The following is a 17,588-nucleotide window of genomic DNA, read 5'->3' on the forward strand; positions in this document are numbered from 1 at the left end:
ACTCTTTCTGTCTCCTTAATGTGAGGAGGCTTGGGGGAAAAATCACCCCCAAGTGAAATACTGGCATCTCTCTGTCTCAGTCTTTAAAATCAGGATAATTTCTCCCTTGCCTCAAAATGTGAAAATTATAGAGGAAATAATAATAAAGTCAATATGGAGTGATGAAAGGAATGCCCTTTCCAGATGGGTGAAAATTTAGAAATCACAGGACTATTATGCAAGGAGATCTATTTTAAATACTCCCCAAGAAGATTAGTCCCTTACAAATAACAGATAGGTAACCATCCTTTCGTATCACTGAAAAAGAACTATGTGTAGTACTCATTTATTGAGGCCTATCACTGGAGTTCAGAAACAGGAATTTTGAAATTAATCAAAATCGTGTTGGATCCCTAGTATGTGTTATAACTCCACCATGCCCTGACATTCACTACAGATGGGAGGAAAAACACTCAGATTAGCTTTGCACGTATTAACTCATTCAATCCTCATAGCAGCCTTCAGTTCAGTTCAGTTCAGTTCAGTTCAGTTCAGTCGCTCAGTCGTGTCAGACCCTTTGAGACCCCATGAATCGCAGCACGCCAGGCTTCCCTGTCCATCACCATCTTCTGGACCTCACTCAGACTCACGTCCATCGAGTCGGTGATGCCATCCAGCCACTCATCCTCTGTCGTCCCCTTCTCCTTCTGCCCCCAACCCCTCCCAGCATCAGAGTCTTTTCCAATGAGTCAGCTCTTTGCATCAGGTGGCCAAAATACTGGACCTTCAGCTTTAGCATCATTCCTTGAAAGAAATCCCAGGGTTGATCTCTTTCAGAATGGACTGGTTGGATCTCCTCGCAGTCCAAGGGACTCTGAGGAGTCTTCTCCAACACCACAGTTCAAAAGCATCAATTCTTCAGCACTCAGCCTTCTTCACAGTCCAACTCTCACATCCATACATGACCACAGGAAAAACCATAGCCTTGACTAGACGGACCTTAGTCGGCAAAGTAATGTCTCTGCTTTTGAATATGCTATCTAGGTTGGTCATAACTTTTCTTCCAAGGAGTAAGCACCTTTTAATTTCATGGCTGCAGTCACCATCTGCAGTGATTTTGGAGCCCAAAAATATAAACTCTGACACTGTTTCTGCTGTTTCCCCATCTATTTCCCATGAAGTGATGGGACCAGATGCCATGATCTTCGTTTTCTGAATGTTGAGCTTTAGGCCAACTTTTTCACTCTCCTCTTTCACTTTCATCAAGAGGCTTTTTAGTTCCTCTTCACTTCCTGCCATAAGGGTGGTGTCATCTGCATATCTGAGGTTATTGATATTTCTCCCAGCAATCTTGATTCCAGCTTGTGTTTCTTCCAGCCTAGCGTTTCTCATGATGTACTCTGCATAGAAGTTAAATAAGCAGGGTGACAATATACAGCCTTGACCTACTCCTTTTCCTATTTGGAACCAGTCTGTTGTTCCATGTCCCATTCTAACTGTTGCTTCCTGACCTGCATACAGGTTTCTCAAGAGGCAGGTCAGGTGGTCTGGTATTCTCATCTCTTTCAGAATTTTCCAGTTTATTGTGATCCACACAGTCAAAGGCTTTGGCATAGTCAATAAAGCAGAAATAGATGTTTTTCTGGAACTCTTTTGCTTTTTCCTTGATCCAGTGGATGTTGGCAATTTGATCTCTGGTTCCTCTGCCTTTTCTAAAACCAGCTTGAACATCAGGGATTTTATGGTTCACGTATTTCTGAGGCCTGGCTTGGAGAAGTTTGAGCATTACTTTACTAGCATGTGAGATCAGTGCAATTGTGAGGTAGTTCGAGCATTTTTTGGCATTGCCTTTGTTTGGAATTGGAATGAAAACTGACCTTTTCCAGTCCTGTGGCCACTGCTGAGTTTTCCAAATTTGCTGGCATATTGAGTGCAGCACTTTCACAGCATCATCTTTCAGGATTTGAAACAGCTCAACTGGAATTCCATCACCTCCACTAGCTTTGTTCATGGTGATGCTTTCTAAGGCCCACTTGACTTCACATTCCAAGATGTCTGGCTCTAGATTAGTGATCACGTCATCATGATTATCTGGGTCATGAAGATCTTTTTTGTACAGTTCTTCTGTGTATTCTTGCCACCTCTTCTTAATATCTTCTGCTTCTGTTAGGTCTATACCATTTCTGTCCTTTATCGAGCCCATCTTTGCATGAAATGTTCCCTTGGTATCTCTAATTTTCTTGAAGAGATCTCTAGTCTTTCCCATTCTGTTGTTTTCCTCTATTTCTTTGCACTGATCGCTGAAGAAGGCTTTCTTATCTCTTCTTGCTTTTCTTTGGAACTCTGCATTCAGATGCTTATATCTTTCCTTTTCTCTTTTGCTTTTCGCTTCTCTTCTTTTCACAGCTATTTGTAAGGCCTCCCCATACAGCCATTTTGCTTTTTTGCATTTTCTTTCCATGGGGATGGTCTTGATCCCTGTCTCCTGTACAGTGTCATGAACCACTGTCCATAGTTCATCAGGCACTCTATCTAGCACATCTAGTCCCTTAAAACTATTTCTCACTTCCACTGTATAATCATAAGGGATTTGGTTTAGGTCATACCTAAATGGTCTAGTGGTTTTCCCTACTTTCTTCAATTTAAGTCTGAATTTGGCAATAAGGAGTTCATGATCTGAGCTGCAGTCAGCTCCTGGTCTTGGTTTTGTTGACTGTATAGAGCTTCTCCATCTTTGGCTGCAAAGAATATAATCAATCTGATTTCGGTGTTGACCATCTGGTGATGTCCATGTGTAGAGTCTTCTCTTGTGTTGTTGGAAGAGGGTGTTTGCTATGACCAGTGCATTTTCTTGGCAAAACTCTATTAGTCTTTGCCCTGCTTCGTTCCACATTCCAAGGCCAAATTTGCCTGTTACTCCAGGTATTTCTTGACTTCCTACTTTTGCTTTCCAGTCCCCTATAATAAAAAGGGCATCTTTTTTGGGTGTTAGTTCTAAAAGGTCTTGTAGGTCTTCATAAAACTGTTCAATTTCAGTTTCTTCAGCATTACTGGTTGGGGCATAGACTTGGATAACTGTGATAGTGAATGTTTTGCCTTGGAGACAAACAGAGATCATTCTGTCGTTTTTGAGATTGCATCCAAGTACTGCATTTCAGACTCTTTTGTTGACCATGATGGCTACTCCATTTCTTCTGAGGGATTCCTGCCCGCAGTAGTAGATATAATGGTCATCTGAGTTAAACTCACCCATTCCAGTCCATTTTAGTTCACTGATTCCTAGAATGTCGACGTTCACCTTGCCATCTCTTGTTCGACCACTTCCGATTTGCCTTGATTCATGGACCTGACATTCCAGGTTCCTATGCAATATTGTTCTTTACAGCATCAGACCTTGCTTCTATCACCAGTCACATCCACAACTGGGTATTGTTTTTGCTTTGGCTCCATCCCTTCCTTATTACTGATCCAGTTTACAGTTTGAGGAGTTTCATGCATGGAGATATTAAAGTCTTTATTCAAGGACTTTACCATGAGAATGATAGAGGTCAAGACTCAACCCCGAGAGTGTAATTTTAAAGCCAGTCCTCTAAATATATTGTCCTCTGAGATGAAGTTTACAAAGTTTTATTTAAATTCTCACTTCATCAGCAAAAATTACTGCTATCAAACTAAGGGAAGGGGAGGAATCAGGTGCAACAATAAGTGGAAAAATAACGAAATACTGACCCATCTTCCATTTATGAGTCCATTTTTGCTCAGTTGTTCAAATTACTGTTAAGGACATTTATTTTGTTTTTGATTTTAATTTTGAATTTCTTTTTAAAAATTTCTCTTTTTTTGCACAAATTTAAGTTTCCTTGTGAAGTCACATTCTTATAAATTCATTGTAGATTTTCTGTATAAAGTCCATTTGTGATAACAACATGTCCTGAATTATGTATTCATATCTATCTGTTTTCTGAGTTATTGGCAGTTCTTAGTTAATGACTGACCTGGGATTTTTGATCAGAAGCCAAGCCTTGTATATGAAAATTTGTAGACATTGTGGTTGACTTATTTACCACACAAGGTTCCCCATTTCATTTGGTAGGTAGACAGGAGTGAGACCATATCACCCTTATGTAAATCAGGAGCTGAGCTGACTCAGGCTGGGTTGCATGTCTACCTCTGGTCTGCTCTACTTGCAGAGTATAACCCTCCGTCAGTTTCATCTGTCTGCTAAGATGTTGACTAGGACTTTCTCTTCTTTAGCTACTCCTGTACTCTAGTTGTTTCATTTGGTCCATCAGAGTGCAGAAGGCTCCCTTCTGCTTTGCATGCATGCCAAGTTGCTTTAGTCGTGTCTGACTCTTTGTGACCGGGTGGGCTGTAGCCCTGCAGGTTCCTCTGTCCATGGGATTCTCCAGGCAAAGATACTGGAGTGGATTGCCTTGCCCTCCTTGGGATCTTCCCAACCCAGGGCTCGAACCCATGTCTCCAGGGCATTCTGCACTGGCAGGTGGATTCTTTACTTCTGAGCCACCTGGGAAGTCCCCCTTCTGCTTTATAGAGACTTTTCTTTTTGATTGTTATTTATATTCTTAGTCTTTTTCTTATGAAGTGTAAGAATTAATCTTTTCTATGCTTTCTGCTTCTGGTTTCTAGCCCCTTACATTCCCCAAACCCTGTGTCACTCTAGTCCTAGATTACCTAAGATCTCTCTTGCTCTTTCTTCTGAGCCTTGGTCTTCTATCTATAAGATTCCTCATTTTGCTAAAAAGTCAGCGATTCCCTCAGGATAAAAGTTAACTCCTATACTGTCATCTCACTTCTCTGATGTTCTGTTTTTCCCTGAGATCATGGCTCCTCTAGTCAGGGTTACTTCAGAGGCTATCCAGTGCTTCCAACATATTTTTGAAAAGTTATCCTTCAAAAACTAGTCTGTTACAACCAGAAACAGATGCCATAAATTATTTTCTGAATGTCTGCTTGCCAGGATAGTGCTCACTGCTGGTTATACATGGTAACATGTGTCTAAAATATTTAAAACAGTTAATAAGTTATATGTGTACATTTTTATATCTGACCTATTCTCTGACTCAAGAACTAATGTTCTGCTGACTAACCTGGACACATGACACATATGGTAGATGATTTTCTTAGTAGTGTACAAAATGTGATTCAGGAGCTCAGAGGAGGAATGCTTAAGTTGGCCCAGATAGTGGAGTAGGAAGAGTGAGTCAGGAATGCTTCCCTGAAGTGTGACCTTAGGCAGAAATTTCAAAGATTGAGAAAGAGTTAGTCGAGCATAAATTGTCATCAACTGCACCCAATATGACTTCTAAATATCCTATGCTAGTACTTAAAATATGTTTATTTCTGTTAAAAGCATAAGTGAATTTGAAACATTAAAAATACATTTGAGAATGTAAAAACTATCTTAAAAATGTTAACCATGCCAATTGATTTCTCCGTAGGTATTCAAAGCAATGAATATCCCACAAATCAGGAATCCTTCTCTGCCTCCCCCAGAAAAAATGCCTGAAGCCTATTCTGCAAAGATTGCTCTTTTGGGTGCCGGGCCTGCAAGTATAAGTTGTGCTTCCTTCTTGGCTCGATTAGGCTACAATGACATCACCATATTTGAAAAACAAGAATACGTTGGTGGTTTAAGGTAATTCCTACATTTATTTCATGTTCATAGTGTTAAAAATAATGGGGTAAAACAATTATGAATATTGTTGGTTTGTAATCATATAGGAACTTCAGGTTCACAGATGGTATTTTAACTTTTCTTTTTTCCAAATGCTCAAATTTTGATTTCATCATTCACTTTAAATTTGCAGTTGGCTTTAAGTAATATTTATTTTAAAATTTCTCTCTCTAGTTCTGTGAATTTAAGAAAAATCACAGCAAAATATTTTACGAATAGAGGAAACAATCATATGAAAGCTTATTTCATCCCTGTGAATCTTTCCCTTAATGGAGATATATGTGAGTTTTGCAAATTAGAGATGGGGAAACCAACCTCCACAGAATATTGGATGATTCATTTCAGTGTGTATGTAGACGTGTTGTCTAGGTCATGTATTTTCATTCTCCAATCTCTTTACGTCTTGCATTTGATTACAATTAAGTTAGAGACTACTAAAAATGTTCCATTTTAATGTACATTTATGCAGTGTTTTATCTCATAACTACCATATTACTATTTGCTGTTAAGCAACATCATTGTTGTAAACCAGGATTCATCACATAAACATTTATTCCCTTGAAGTTCCATGCACTAGTATGGAAAATATTCACTGTGTATAAGTGATTTTCATATATCCATATCGGGCTTGGACAATGGATGGAGTTTACTTTATTTAAGATAAATGGACTCTGTAGAATATATAGTGGAAAAAAGGCAGTCTTTTCAATGAGTGATGCTGGGCAAGTTGGACAACTATATGTAAATCATTAAACTTAGAACACTTCCTCACACCATATATATAAAAGTAAACTCAAAATGGCTTAAAAACGTAAATAAAAGACATGACACCATAAAACTCCTACAAGAAAACATAAGCAAAGCATTCTCTATCTGGTTTAAATCTTACGAATATTTTCTTAGATCAATCTCCCAAGGTAAAATAAATAACAACAAAAATAAGTAAATATAACCTAATGAAGCTTGAAAGCTTTTGCATAGCAAAGGAAACCATCCACAAAACAAAAATATAATCTGTGGAATGGGAGAAAATATTTGCAAACAATATGACCAACAGAGTTTAATTGCCAAAACAGCTCGTACAACTCAATGTGAAAATAAAATAAATAACCCAATTTAAAAATGGGCAGAAGACCTAAGTAAACATTTCTCTAAGAAAGACATACAGAAAGGCAACAGGCGCATGTAAAGATGCTCAACATTGATAATCATTAGAGAAATGCAAATCAAAATGACAATGAGGTATCACCTCACACTGCTCAGAATGGTCATCCTTCAAAAGTCTACAAATAACAAATGCTGGAGAAGTAGTGAAGAAAAGAGAACTGGTCTGCACGCTTGGTTGGAATGTAATTTGGTAGAGCCACTATGGAAAATAGTATAGAGGTTTCTTAGACAACTAAAAATAGAGCTGCCATATGATCCTTCAATTCCATCCCTGGACAGATAGCCACAAAATATGAAAACTCTAGTATGACAAAAATGCATGCATCTCAGTGTTCATAGCAGCACTGTTGACAGTAGCCAAGATATGGAAGCAACCTGTGTTCATTGACAGATGAATGGATAAAGGAGCTGTGGTAAATATGTATACAATGTAATATTACTCAGCCATAAAAAGAGTGAAATACTGGCATTCACAGTAAAGATTATCACACTAAGTGAAGTTACAGTAAAGATTATCACACTGAGTGAAGTAAATGAGACAGAGAAAGACAAATATTGATATCACTTATATGTGAAACCTAAAAATAATTTAAATAAACTTATTTACAAACCAAGACTCACATAGAAAACAAACTTATGGTTACCAGAGGGGAAAAGGAGGGTGAGAGAGATAAATTAGGAGCTTGGGGTTAACAGATACAAACTACTCTACAAATAGATAAGCAACAATGATTTACTGTGTAGCACAGAGAACTTATTTCAATATCATGTAATATCCTATAGTGGAAAAAAAAATCCTAAAAATTATAAACTAAATGGAACTTTATAGTAACATGTGTTTTAGTTAGGATCATAAAAAATAAAATTTATTTTAAGCAGGGACTGGATATTCCTTAAAACATTTGATGTAAAAATGAGCAAGAATTTGCATGATAATTTGATAATATTACTCAGTTTATTTTTTTCCCCTAAGTGTGTCATTTTGCAAAAGAAACTCATTGATTATAAAAATATATCCAGTTGGCATATCTGTTGCTTTACTTAGCATTTAAATTTTGATGGCTACTGAACTATTTTTAAGCAACAGATTTGTCATATTTAATAATCAGAATAAATTAAGTTGCAACTAAAATATATGTTGTTTTTACATCATATGACACCTGTAAATAGGTATTAATAGGTATATAAATATCAACATTGGTACAATGACAATATGCTAAACTCCAAGTAAGCTATTATTAATATAAAACTATTAAACTAAATCATCAAGCAAAAATATCACATAGTATGAAGACCCTTTAGAGAGGATATGAAACTTAAACTGAAGAATAAATATCCTGATAGCCCAGAAGTAATTATTTTTCTGTATTGATGTTTCACTACTTTGAGTTTTAAGGTATCACACTTACGTTGTAAATTTTTCTGCTGGAGAGTAAAATACCTAACATTATTTTTCTGGAATTATTTAGGCTTTTATTTTTAATGGCATTTTACCACAGCTTCATTAATTAGGAAAAACATAATCTATTAGCAACATATATATAAACACTGTACTTTTTTTCAGATATACACATCAATGAATATGTGAGCTAGTTTAAAACATATGAACTTAATTATTGGGTGGCTGTATAGACTAGAAATGGCAACCCACTCCAGTACTCTTGCCTAAAAAATTCCATGGATGGAGGAGTCTGGTGGGCTACAGTCCATGGGGTCGCAGAGTCAGACACAACTGAGCGGCTTTGCTTTGCTTATAGACTAGACATAATCTTTTTACACTTGCATTTGCACAAGCAGCTTGAAAAGACACAATCCCTGTTTGTGAATTATTGTGTTGACAAATTTGGTAGAAGATTTTTGTAGTTGTTAGCATCTCTATTTTTTATGCAGAATCAGTTCAGTTCAGTTCAGTCGCTCAGTCGTGTCCGACTCTTTGCAACCCCATGAATCGCAGCATGCCAGGCCTCCCTGTCCATCACCATCTCCCTAAGTTCACTCAAACTCACCTCCATTGAGTCAGTGATGCCATCCAGCCATCTCATCCTCGGCCGTCCCCTTTTCCTCCTGCCCCCAATCCCTCCCAGCATCAGAGTCTTTTCCAGTGAGTCAACTCTTCGCATCAGGTGGCCAAAGTACTGAAGTTTCAGCTTCAGCATCATTCCTTCCAAAGAACACCCAGGGCTGATCTCCTTCAGAATGGACTGGTTGGATCTCCTTGCAGTCCAAGGGACTCTGAGGAGTCTTCTCCAACACCACAGTTCAAAAGCATCAATTCTTCGGCGCTCAGCTTTCTTCACAGTCCAACTCTCACATCCATACATGACCACTGGAAAAACCATAGCCTTGACTAGATGGACCTTTGTTGGCAAAGTAATGTCTCTGCTTTTCAATATGCTGTCTAGGTTAGTCATAACTTTCCTTCCAAGGAGTAAGTGCCTTTTAATTTCATGGCTGCAATCACCATCTGCAATGATTTTAGAGCCCAAGAAAATAAAGTCTGTCACTGTTTCCATTGTTTCCCCATCTATTTGCCATGAATGATGGGACCAGATGCCATGATCTTAGTTTTTTGAGAGTTGTTTTTAAGCCAGATTTTTCACTCTCCTCTTTCATCTTCATCAAGAGGCTCTTTGATGAGAATTCTTCATCAGGTTCTTCTTTGCTTTCTGCCATAAGGGTGGTGTCATCTGCATATCTGAGGTTATTGATATTTCTCCTGGCAATCTTGATCCCAGCTTGAGCTTCATCCAGCCCAGCATTTCACATGATATACTCTGCATATATGTTAAATAAGCAGGGTGGCAATATATAGCTTTGACATACCCCTTTCTCAATTTTGAACCAGTTCATTGTTCCATATCTGTTTCTGTTAACTTCTTGACCTGCATGCAGGTTTCTCAGGAGGCAAGTCAGGTGGTCTGGTATTCCCATCTCTTTAAGAATTTTCCACAGTTTGTTTCGAGACCCACACAGTCAAAGACTTTAGCTTAATGGATGGAGCAGAAGTATATGTTTTTCTGGAACTCTTTTGCTTTGCAATATAGTTTTTCCTGTATAAAAGTATACAGTTTTTAGTATGCATTATCACACACATGTACATACATGTTCTATAATTATATAGAAAATATATCTACTTTTCTATATAGTTATTGAATACATATGTATGTATGATGTACATATCAAAAACTATATACTTTCAAATAATTTTTTATTTTTTAAGATTTTCTTCTCTAAGACATTTATGGAATTGCTAGTAAATAGATCAAATAACTATTGTGATAAACTTAAATGTGTAGGAATTACTTTTGATGAATTCTCTACTCAGTATTTGTTTTTCATTGTTTTTATTTTTACATCAATTTTTACTGTTTCTGTATAACCCATTCATATTTTGTCATGCATATAAAAATGTGTATTTCCTCACACGTGTCTTATACATTACGAAAATACCCTTAGAAGAAATACTTATTCCTTTAATACTGATCAGTAACACGTGTTGCATTTTTACACTGCTGATTTTTCCACAAATGTTTCTCTCTCTTTTTTTTAGTACTTCTGAAATCCCTCAGTTCCGGCTACCATATGATGTAGTAAATTTTGAGATTGAGCTTATGAAGGACCTTGGTGTAAAGGTAAGTGAAAAACATAACATTTATGTATTGCTTTAAAAGAAAGGAGTAAGCTCCATATTGAAGATTAACAGCAAAATGTCACACACTTTAGGAAAGAACAATTAAAAGCTACACCAGGCAGAAGCAGAAAGATGCTTCTCCTTGCTTAGGGCATTTGTCTGTCTGCTGTCTGAATGCCACTAGCCTGGAAAAGGGCAATCAATAGTTCTCATCTGGCACGCCTGCATGTGATTAATTGTCTGTAAGAAACAAATTCCTAAATTGCTTTAGGGGTTCAGTGCAGCTAATAGAAGGATTTGGTTTCTTTAATCACATTTTTTTTGTGTGTGTGTGGAAGTTATGTGAACTCTGAAACATTTGTATTATGCAATTTGGAACAACATTTCTTACAGAGGTTTATTTTATTTTCTATATGCATAATGTCAATAATGTTAACATGATAATCCTTTTTCAATATAAACAGCAATTCAGCAAGGTAGAAAGCAACAATTCTGTATTTTTAATTGTTTTGTGAAATAAATATTGTGCTGTTCTTTTAAAGATGATCAAAACTCAATACATTTTACTTTTAGATATAGCTTTAGAAATTTCCATTCTTTTGTATTATATTTAAGAATATATTCTGGCTCTTCACCTAAATTTATTACTATTTTTTTTTCAAAACTTTTACCTTTCCATGACAGATATAAAATAATAGATTAATGGAATATTATAAATTACTCAATACATTATTATAAGTACATATAAAAACTGTTTTGAAAAGTGGTTAGCAAACTATTCATGATTCTTGCATTTAGAAATACAAATTAAAATAACCAATAAAAAGAAAAACACTCATAGCAGTATTTTGTGTTTTTATACTTATAATTAATTTTATTTGGCAGTGGTTAGGTAATGAAATGTGTATATAATCACCAAATAAAAAATCTTCTAGCAAATATGAAATACAAATGTGCACACCTTTATGAAAACTGTTCAAAATAATGTTCAAAATAGATTTAAGGGTGATTACTTGCTTCATACAAATATATCCTGAAAAGTTCCTTAAATGTCTTTCATTTTGAATGCAAGTTCTTACCTAAATCTCATTAAGGAAATGATTTTGAGACCTCAAAGTAATATATTAGGTGATACTTGAAATTGAAGATAAATCAAAAATTAATTTAAGACACATCTAAATTCATCTTATAAATAATTATAAAATTGCATTCAATTTCTACCATACTGGATATGTTGCATAAAGTAGGGCATACCCATTACTCTTACTAGGAAACTCATCAAGACACAGTGACATAGTAGTAGTCAGTGCACTGAGTGCCAGAAAATGTACGTTTCAGCTACAGTTTTGTCCCTTACTAATTTTATAGTCAGATAACCTTGATGAGGTCAATTAATGTCCTTCACCTTGGTCAGTATTTGTTCAAAGGGAAAAGTATGCTATTACCACTTTTATAAACATATCTGCTTATATATGCCTGAAAATATATGTGCTCTGGACATGTGTAATAATCCAGTAGGGTAGATTGCCTTTGGGAAGGTGTAGGAAGTCATTTATCATCATTTTGTACATTTGAAGTTTAAACTCTATGAATTTATTATATTATCAAGAAATAATTAGGACCTGAGTTAAGGGGGTTAATACTATCTTGTCCATCACTCAGGTTGTTTTAAAATGTGAAGGAAATAAGGTATTCAAACTGGCTTTGTAAACAGTAAATTCTATGTACAGTTCTGAAGAGAGACAGTAATAAGATTCGTTTTCAGCTTTGAGTACTGGCATCCATTGATGAAGTACTTTCATCTTTTATGACGTATCAAACTTACCCATGAAAGGATATATCTTTTAAAAAATGGTCGACTCTTGTTACCACTTTTTCCTCATCACCACATTCTTCTTATAACCTGCCTCGTGTTTTTACCTCTCAGCTAACACTGTATATTTTAAAGTCAACAATAATTTACTGGCAATGAAGTGGGTTTTTCTCTGGATTTATTTTCTTTGGCTCCTGGGCAGCATGTGATATATTCTTATATGTATGTATGTAACTGTGCATGTATGTGCATGTATCTATATATGTATATGTGTATTTTTAGCTTTTGTGATCTAGCATTATCTTGGGTATTACCTGTTTTTTTTTCTCTATTAGATTTGTTTCAATTATTTTATAAAATTATTAAGAATTTACTTTGGCCAAGTTATGTACTAAGGATTCTTCTAGTACCATCTTTCTTTTGAACTCCTATATTCTTAGTAGTTTAATGAGCATATTTATCATCCAAATAGCATACATTCATCATATCTAAACTTAGCATAATTATCTTCCCTCCAAACTATGTTCTTCTAAATTTCTTATTGAGCAATTTCAACTTATTTCATATCTAATAGCTGATAGATTAGTTATTATTTATTTTAAACTGAATTTTTCCAAAGATTGTGTTACAATAAAACTCTCTTTGTACATTGTATGTATATATGTACATATATTATATACATATATATACATCCATATATATATATACATACATACATATATATATAATTTTTTTTCTTCCACTGTTTCATTGTCTGGAATCTCTAGTATGTTGTAAATGTGATAATACATGGCATCTTTTTAGAACTATGAAATAACATTTTTATCATACTGAATAAATTTTTTTTCTAGATTTATTAATATAATAGTAATATTTCTGTAGTTATTTTTTGTTTCAATGAAGAAAGGGTATTAAAAATTTTAACTGCCAATTTAAATTGAGTTATATTCATTTTTGCATTGCTGAAATATATATTTTGCATCTGTTTTATTGTATCTGTACATCTAGAACTAGATTTGTTTTATGAGTTTAAAAAATTTCTTTTGCATTCACATATTTGTGCACTGAATATTAAAATTGGTAATACAACAGAGAATAGTCAGATTCTGTTGCTTTCTTTGTAGAGTTTCAGAGCTACTGAAAGTCTTCATTTTGTTTAATTTTTTGTTATATTTGTGATTATGGGTTATTTTATCAATTTAGGTTATAGAGTTATGCTAACTTTATAAAAATTAACTTCTAAGCATTTCATTATTTTATTATTGGTAAGAATATTGTCTTGATTCTAATGTTTTTGCTAAATTTGAAATTTTTATCCTTATGATATCTCAAAGTGTTTTGGTAAGAAAGAGAAAATTGGCTTTTGAAAAACTTTTTTCATAGTCTTTCCACCTATTTTATTCTCATGCTAATTTGGTCAATATATATTTTTCTAGATAAAATTTCTGTTTCATTGAGACTTTTGAATTAATTAGCATAGATTTACCATACTATTTCAATATACAGTAAAATACTTCATCTGTACCTGTGATGGTGTTTACTTTCACATTATAATACTTATATATTGTGTGTTAACTTTTTTTGATATGACTAGATAGTGGTTCCTCTAGTTAATGTATTCTTTGAAAAAAACAAGTCTCAGGTTTTTAATGTTTCCTTCTTCACAAATTGCTGACTCTGTCTTTATTTTTTCCCCCTGCTATCCTTACTCTTATTTGTTATTCTTTCTTAACCTTTTTAATTACATTCCTATTTAATTTTTATCTTTCTAGGTTGAATAAGTAAATCATTAAAAGTTGATAATTTCCCTTGAATAAACTCTTATCAACAATCACATGTTTTCTTTGGCATTATTATTTCAATTTTGTTTTTCCTCTTTAAAACAGTTTTTAGGATAATATTTTTATGTGCTTCCATATTCTTGTGATAGATTTCACTTTTTTTTTTTTTTTTACTTTACTATCAGCAGGATATTGGATGTTTAACTTGTCAAGTATACTCTCAACTGATTACACATCAAAAGATCATTCCTAGTGCAATAAAGAAATATTCTTTGGAAGAAATAGCATCTAAGCTGTTACATTTTTATAAAACTCTTTATTTTAAAATAAAAGGTCATTATAAAACACTGTCAGTTATTTCACCCTCGGTGGACTTTAGCAAAGTCTTCTGTTGTAATTGTGTCTGAAAATGTTACTAATCTTTGTGATTGAATGCTCTTTTTCTGTTTGTCTTGCAATTCAGAATTTAGGTAGATATAAATATTCTCCTTTCATAGTCTTTATAATATTTCTAATGATTTTGTAAATGCTAAAAATGTAAATCTGCATAAAGATTTTAATTTTTCTTAGTATGTGTAAAATATGTATATTTGTCATTTCTCAATATTTCCATAGAATTCTATTTTGATTAAACTAAATTTATAAGAAGTTGTCTTCATAATTTGAGTAAAAATGTCTAATATACCTCTTGATAAATTCTCTACATCATCATATTTGTCATTGTATTTAATTGAAGCAAACATTTCCATCATTATAGCTTGTTACTGACAGCTAATATAAAGTCATGTCTTATCTCTACTGGAAGCTGAGGACCATATGCATTAATAGCCAACACAATAATTTTGTTTCCAAAGAGAGCTGAATTTATTTTTAAAATTATTTTATCTTATTTTATATGTTAGAGATTCTGGAAATACTTGGTCTATTTAGCCAAATTTTATATCAGAAAAATGTGAAGAGCATGTACATTGTTATCTGTATTTTTTTAAAATAACAGGTATCACATAGTTCATTTCAAAAAAGAATTCCACACCAAATATGTTGTAAACCTTAATCCTACATTAAAAACATTATACATATGAGGACATACTGTACAGTTTTATAAAGAAAATATTTTCAGGTCTCAGAATATTAGGTGGAACTTTGGCTCAGGGCTTATTATATTCAATCCTCTAGTCAAATAGTGTTAATTCTTATACTTAAGCTGGCTTGAAACTCACTATTAAAAAACTAAGATCATTGCATCCAGTCCCATTCCCATGGCAAATAGAAGGAAAAAGTGGAAGCAGTGACAGCTTTTATTTTCTTTGGCTCCAAAATCACTGCAGATGGTGACTGTAGCCATTAAGTTAAAAGACACTTGTTCCTTGGAAGAAAAGTTATGACAAACCTAGACAGTGTATTAAAAAGCGAAGACATCGTTTTTCCAGTAGCCATATACTGATGTGAGAGTTGGAGCACAAAGTAGGCTGAGCACCGAGGAATTGATACTAGTTATGTTGCTGGAGAAGATTCTCGAGAGTTCCTTGGACTAAAAGGAGATCAAACCAGTCACTCCCAAACAAATCAACCCTGAATATTCATTGGAAGGACTGATGCTGAAGCTGAAGCTCATTATTGGAGCTTTTTCACTTTTGGCCACTTGATGCGAAAAGAAGACTCATTAGAGAAGACTCATTAGAAAAGTCTCTGATGACGGGAAAGATTGAAAGCAAAAGGGAGACAGAGGATGAGATGGTTAGGTAGCATCACTGACTCAATGGACGTGAAATTGAACAAACTCTGGGAGATAATGGGAAAAAAAGGGCGTAACGTGCTGCAGTCAATGGGGTCACAGAGTTGGACACAACTTTACGACTGAACAACAAACCAACAACTTACACTAAGATTGATGTGAAGTGAATTTTATCTGAATTTAGCTGGGATGTTTGAGTACTCAGGCATATTATGCTAAAGCCATTAGAGGAAGGTATAATATGTTCTATTATATATATATATCTAAGAAAATCGTGATGAAAAAATGTTAACTGTATAAAAAATATGGGAGTAAAGGAGCAAAAACACAAACAAAATGCCCCTAATGCGACTTACCTAACATCATATATATGTATTTAACAAGTAATGTTAGGACTTCACAGTTATATCAGCCAGAGAGTGGTTTTGATCTCTGTAGTTGTCATATAATAATAATCTCAGTTAAGTATTACACATCTTGATCCAATTTCCCAAGATATAATACAAGCAAAATTTTAACTTTTTGTCAGAGAATGTGTCTCCTTGCTCTTCCTGAGAATAAGTTATTGATTTAATGACAAATATTTGAAGGTTTGAGGCTTTTAGAGAAGGGAAATTTGACCATATTCCCCAGCATAGACAGGGAAGAGTCCTTGTGCTTGTCACGCCACTAATTATTATTGCTTTGTTCTCATGTGTACAATGGGGCTACTTACTTCACAATGATGGTTATCCCCCACCCCCTTTTCCATGTCTATCCACAGTAAGTAAAGACTTAATGGTTCTCAGTTCAGTTCAGTTCCTACTCTTTGCGACCCCATGAATCACAGCACTCCAGGCCTCCCTGTCCATCACCAACTCCCGAGTTTACCCAAACTCACGTCCATTGAGTTGGTGATGCCATCCAGCCATCTTATCCTCTTCTCCTGCCCACAGTCACTCCTAGCATCAGGGTCTTTTCCAATGAGTCAACTCTTTGCAGGAGGTGGCCAAAGTACTGGAGTTTCAGCTTTAGTATCAGTCCTTCCAGTAAACACCCAGGACTGGTCTCCTTTAGGATGGACTGGTTGGATCTCCTTGCAGTCCAAGGGACTCTTAGGAGTCTTCTCCAACACCACAGTTCAAAAGCATCACTTCTTCAGCACTCAGCTATCGTCACAGTCCAACTCTCACATCCATACATGACCACTAGAAAAAATATAGCCTTGACTAGACAGACCTTTGTTGGCAATGTCTCTGCTTTTCAATATGCTATCTAGGTTGGTCATAATTTTCCTTCCAAGGAGTAAGCGTCTTTTAATTTCATGGCTGCAGTCACCATCTGCAGTGATTTTGGAGCCCCCCCCAAAAAAGTCTGACACTGTTTCCCTATCTATTTGCCATGAAATGATGGGACCAGATGCCGTGATCTTTGTTTTCTGAATGTTGAGCTTTTAGCCAACTTTTTCACTCTCCTCTTTCACTTTCATCAAGAGGCTTTTTAGTTCCTCTTCACTTTCTGCCATAAAGGTGGTGTCATCTGCATATCTGAGGTTATTCATATTTCTCCTGGCAATCTTGATTCCAGCTTGTGCCTCTTCCAGCCCAGCATTTCTCATGATGTACTCTGCATAGAAGTTAAATAAGCAGGGTGACAATATACAGCCTTGACATACTCCTTTTCCTATTTGGAACCAGTCTGTTGTTCCATGTCCAGTTCTAACTGTTGCTTCCTGACCTGCATACAGTTTCTCAAGAGGCAGGTCAGGTGGTCTGGTATTCCCATCTCTTTCAGAATTTTCCACAGTT

At 35.1% G+C, this 17,588-nt stretch overlaps 1 protein-coding gene across 1 annotated transcript in view; it reads left to right on the plus strand.

Annotated features, from left to right (window-relative positions):
• Nucleotides 1-17,588, plus strand: part of DPYD (dihydropyrimidine dehydrogenase) — a 934,615-nt gene that overhangs the window by 253,855 nt on the left and 663,172 nt on the right. The window contains exons 6-7 of the mRNA XM_052637354.1: nt 5,439-5,635; nt 10,392-10,473. Of these exons, the coding sequence (XP_052493314.1) occupies nt 5,439-5,635; nt 10,392-10,473 (279 nt within the window). The remainder of the gene's footprint in view (nt 1-5,438; nt 5,636-10,391; nt 10,474-17,588) is intronic.

This window comes from Budorcas taxicolor, chromosome 3, assembly GCF_023091745.1.
Source record: "Budorcas taxicolor isolate Tak-1 chromosome 3, Takin1.1, whole genome shotgun sequence".
In the NCBI taxonomy this organism is placed as follows: Eukaryota; Metazoa; Chordata; class Mammalia; order Artiodactyla; family Bovidae; genus Budorcas; species Budorcas taxicolor.